This window comes from Ixodes scapularis, unplaced genomic scaffold (assembly GCF_016920785.2).
Source record: "Ixodes scapularis isolate PalLabHiFi unplaced genomic scaffold, ASM1692078v2 PGA_scaffold13__105_contigs__length_92229423, whole genome shotgun sequence".
Taxonomy (NCBI): Eukaryota; Metazoa; Arthropoda; class Arachnida; order Ixodida; family Ixodidae; genus Ixodes; species Ixodes scapularis.
This window is the reverse complement of record NW_024609839.1, coordinates 25,644,996-25,650,105: the sequence shown is the minus strand read 5'-3', so window position 1 is coordinate 25,650,105 and position 5,110 is coordinate 25,644,996. Positions and strand designations below refer to the sequence as shown.

At 46.0% G+C, this 5,110-nt stretch overlaps 1 protein-coding gene across 1 annotated transcript; it reads left to right on the top strand.

Annotated features, from left to right (window-relative positions):
• Nucleotides 1–2,584: 2,584 nt before the first annotated feature.
• On the top strand, nucleotides 2,585–3,801 carry LOC115330487. Its single transcript, XM_040207307.3, has one exon. The coding sequence runs from the start codon at nucleotides 2,599–2,601 to the stop codon at nucleotides 3,799–3,801; it is 1,203 nt and encodes a 400-aa protein (XP_040063241.1). The 5' UTR covers nucleotides 2,585–2,598.
• Nucleotides 3,802–5,110: the final 1,309 nt, after the last annotated feature.

Sequence of the window (5,110 nt, the reverse complement as noted above, 5' to 3'; positions counted from 1 at the left end):
GTAGCTACTACTCTAATTACCCCAGGCTTTCATACTTTGGGCATTTGTTCGACAAGAATGTTATGTCCGCCATCCCTGTGAATTCGGCTCAGCACCTATTGGACTCGAATGCTGCATTAGCGTTCGACGTGAACTGGGGCCCATTCGTGTGCTTTACGCCGAAACAAATGGTGACAGTTCTGTTGCATGATGGGGTTCTGCAAAGGGTCTATTGTGTCATACGTATAGGAAGTTTCCTGCTATATAACAATGCATCCAACACATACTATTAAACTATATGCTCATAGGTGTGTTTGTTTTTCCAATTAACAAGTTACAGCAGTGTGCTTTAATGTTATTATCATGTGTGTAGTTTTAAGTATCCTCTCTGCAATGCCTACAAAGGCTCCTGGAGGGAATAGATTAATTAATAACATTTTCACATCACTGGAGTTGGTTTTCGGATGCACCACATGTTCAGGAAAGGTTGAACGAGTGCAGCCCCATGCAACAAGTCTGCCAGTCTGGTTTGTCCCATTAATTAATATTGAAGGGTCAAAGATGCGAGTGTCCTCGTAAGGTCCAGAGCGTGCAGTGAACACAATTCTCGGTGTATAGACTCTCAAAGTGTGAAGGCGAGCGGAAATACGTTTATCTGGTTAGCGTACCAAATATGTTTATTTCCACTTGATTACATAATTATTGATTCTTAGTAAATGGTTCCATAACGAGTTCTTTCTGCGACAGTCTCGTGTCAGGCGTTCAGTCGCAGTACCTGTGGACCTTGTTGTCGGATGACGCTCCTGGCACGTTGGTGCTCAGTTTGGTCGAGTGGCAACTTTGACCGACTGATGCTGTCTTGTAATCCTACGTCATGTGCGGCCACTGACGTCTGATGCACTGAAGCTGCAGGGCTGGCTTCTAATCCGAAAAATTTCCTGGTAGTTTTCTGCATCAATGCAGCAAGCTCGGGCATGTATTGCTTACGTGGCTGTGCCTTTTGCTGTACCGTTGACTTGATAGCTGGCAACAATGTTTGTTTGCTATCCAAGTCTGGTGATACTTGCAGTTCACTTTGGAGAGCAACCAACCATTCTATTTCTTCAAGTCACTCAGCGGCATTCTCCCTCAAAGTTGGAAATTGTGTGCTTCGTGGAGTGGACACAGATAATTGGTGTCAGCAAATTTTTATGTATTGTCCTTTGACGACAACCGACACCAAATCCACTGTCACTGCATTGCCGCTCACCTGCTTTGTCGTGCTTACCTCTCGTTGAGGTGATGGACATCAGGAGCTTCGGGGTAATCAGGGATTTAGCATCTTCGATTCAGCACCTTCGGCATCAGGGACAAAGGTCGCCGAAGGCAATCCTTAATCTCCCGTGGTCGCTCCTCGAGACGTGATCGAGGGTCGTTCGGCACGAACCCTCGCAGACCAATTCATTGGTACGGGCAGCTTTGGTAGACATGGTCGGCTTCATACAGTGGTAGCAAAGTGGTTTTCGGTCGGCCATTCGCATCACCTACGTTTTCTTCGGTGCACTTTGCTGAGCAAAGACCTGCACACGATGTCGGGAATGCTTCGGCGTTGGGGTGTCTCATTGAATTGGCATTGAATACTAAGGGGCAGCCGGTGGCGGTCGTCGTGCCATTGTCGCGTAAGTTGCCCTTGGTTTGTCAGATGCCACTTCGCTCGGAGAAGACTCGGTTGAAATACCTGTCAAACTTGTTCCAAAACAATCTCGGCAATCAAAATAAAAGCCGGGCAACTGATGGCAAAAAGTAGCTCCCTGATCTCCTCCCAGACATGGTCGTGGATGATGTCGCGGATGCCTGGGAGGCTGGCGTTGAAGTAGCAGCTGGACAACTCGAGTGTCGAGACGCCGGGAAGTTGTTCATAGTGAACAGGCTCGGGCATGCAGTGCACATTCAATGTTGGAAGCCTCGGTGATTTGAACACTTCGACTGTTGTTGAGGGGTTGCGGACAAGGCTGCCGAAGGTGTTGTCCCTCACATGAGGTACATGGGATTCTTAAGTTCTTGTCTTCTGTAGCATCCAGGTCGTCGTGGGCATGGGCGTGGGCGCTCGATCAAGCGCAAAACATCCTCCACAAGTGCGGTGGCGCTCTCGTTGGGGCAGTGTCCTGGACAGAATCAAGAATGCGGCTCTCTCTCGTTGATGTTGGCTGACAAATGCGCGCTTCAGCTCGATTTTGCAGACTTCCCATGACGTTAAGGAGGATCCATGGTTCTCAGACCAGCGCCGGCAGTTTCTTCCACGAGAAGTATAGGTTCTGCAGGAGCTGGTTGTCTGTCCTCCAAATGTGGCGGGCGACACTGTCATATTGTCCAATCCAGTCCTTGACGTCTTCATACACCTTGCGTGAAAAGCGTCGGAGTGTGATTTGCGACGGGCATGCAAACAATGGTGGGAGGGGACGCGGTTTGCTGCTACAGGTTGGTCATTGTTGGCTTAGTCAGCTTCGGTTTTTCTGGCAGGAGACCGAATTCTGGTGGTTTTTCCTGGTAGCAGTAACTGGCTCGGATTTCAGGTGCTTCGTGGTGTATTCGTGGTGTGGGGGGCACGACACTCTTTTCGGCCCATACTCACGCTGCTCCATGTACCAGGTGCTGATTTGGATTCTCGCTGTCACGGCGAATTCCGTCGGGACGGCGGCAGCCCCAATCTACGAGTCATGGCCAGCGACGACCTTCTTTTCGTCAACTCATCGTCCCCTCGAGCCACCGGATTTTCCAGAAAAGTTTCTGTGTCATCTTGAAGACCGACAGATGGCCAGGCATCGAGGGACGTTTCCGGATCCGCTGCACCGTTGCCATAAAAGGGAGCTACTTCGCCTTCAGCCGCTGGGGCACGACACTCTTTTCGGCCCATACTCACGCTGCTCCATGTACCAGGTTAGTTATTTAAATCATTCAAAATGTTGCCGAACGAGCAATGTAATGCTTCTCAGAGTGTCGTGCCCAATCGACAAACGTGTGCTTTGTAGATACATGCATTTTGCTGGCTCTTGGGTGATCGCTACATTGATGTCTTTGTGCTGTGAACTATCGTTTTCGTTTTTTGAGACCTTGTTGCTTTTGTCGGGTGACGTGGAGCTAAACCCCGGTCCCATGACTAAGGCACAGATTGAACAGCTTGGGAAAATTGAGACCATTTTGTTGGAACTGCAATCTGGTCAAATGACTGTTTTGGGAAAGTTAGCTGGTATTGAGGCAAAACAAGCTGATCTTGAGAGGAAGTTTGATACCATAAGCTTGAAAACTAATGATATTGAAAAACGTGTTTTGCAGATTGAAGGAAGTGGCAGGAAATTAGAAGCAAAATTAGATGATCTTGAAAACAGAAGCAGGAGGACAAATTTGGTATTTTTCGGAGTTCCCGACAACTCTCGCAGTGAAACGTGGGAAGAATCGGAAAGGCTGATCACAAAAATCTGCAAAGTCGTGTTATCGCTCGATGTTTTAATTGAAAGAGCCCACCGATCGGGGAAACACAAAGATGGGAAAAACAGACCAATTGTAGTCCACTTCCCGGGTTGGAAGGTCAAAGAGTCTGTGTTGCGAAGTGCTTTTAAATTCAAGAATACTTCATTCAGTGTCTCCGAGGATTTTAGTCTTGCAGTCCAAGAAAAGAGGCGTCAACTTTGGAATTATGCGAAGGAGAAAAGGCAGAACAGAGAGAACAAGGTTCATTTAAACCACGATAAACTGGTTATCAATGGACAGACGTTTATCTGGGACAGCGAAACGAGACAACCTGTTTTATATCGGGCGCCTGGCCAACCAAGAGAACACGAATGACTGGTCGGAAAGCCTAAAGATGGCCCAAGCAATCATGAGGCTACAGCTACAAAACAGGCGCCTTCAGTACTATTGGTAAATTGCCGTAGCATCAAAAATAAAGAAGACGAGTTTGCACTTTTGTTGGAGACCCTTAAACCTGAAGTTGTTATGGGGACGGAGTCTTGGTTAGATGATACTGTTAGTGACGCTGAGGTATTTCCGGTGGGTTTTACAGTTTATCGCAAAGACAGACATCGGCACGGTGGGGGAGTTTTTCTACTAATTTCTAATAGATGGACTAGTCATGAACTGGTTTTCGAAAATGCTACCGAGTCTGTCTGGTGTCGGGTCTTTTTCCCAAGGGGAACTGCTCTCGTGTTCGGGACCTTCTACCGCCCCCCTGATAACAGTGAAACTTCAATTTGTTTGCTCTATGACATGTTATCAATGATTCCTGACAGTGTTTTTCTAGGTGGTGATTTTAATCTGCCAGATTTTAACTGGTCTACTGGAACAACAGAATGTATTGTTAAATCACGCGTTAACACTGTGTTTACAGATTTATTGGGCACTTTCGGCTTCAATCAATATGTGCAGCAGCCGACGAGGTTGAACGCCATTCTAGACTTGGTCTTATGTAATGACCCTAATATTGTAGCTCAGGTCGGGGTGTATCCTGGAATAAGTGACCACAGTGTGGTTGTTGCAACGCTAAATGTATCTGGAGCACCCGAGAGGGCACAACTTCCACGCAAGGTATTCATGTATGAGAGAGGAAACTTTGACACCATCGGCACTGAATTTAACAGCTATTTTTCAACCTTTTTATGCTTAGCAGAATCGCACTGTCTAGAAGATCTGTGGAGCATCTTTCGTAATAAAATAACAAACTTAATCGACACTTTTGTACCATCGAGGATTATTCGACAAAAGCGAAAACAAAAACCATGGTTTAATATTAAAATTCGTAAACTCGTAAGAAGAGCGCGGTGTGCATATAGAAGGGTTTCCAGAGATGGCTGTCCAATAAACCTGCAAAGGCTAAAGGAAATTAATTACACATTAAAGTTATCTATAAGAAAAGCAAAGAAGTTATTTTTCTCCCGGCTAAACGATGATCTTAAGCGAAATCCCAAAGTGTTCTGGAGTTACGTTAAAACAAATAGAAAAGATGATATTTCTATCCCATACTTAAATGTTAACAATACAATAATCAAGAGTGATGCTGAGAAGGCAGAATGTTTTAATTCTTACTTCAAATCAGTATTTTCTCAAGAAACAACCAGCGATGAATCACCAGTATCTGTTATTTCTGGTAACACAATGG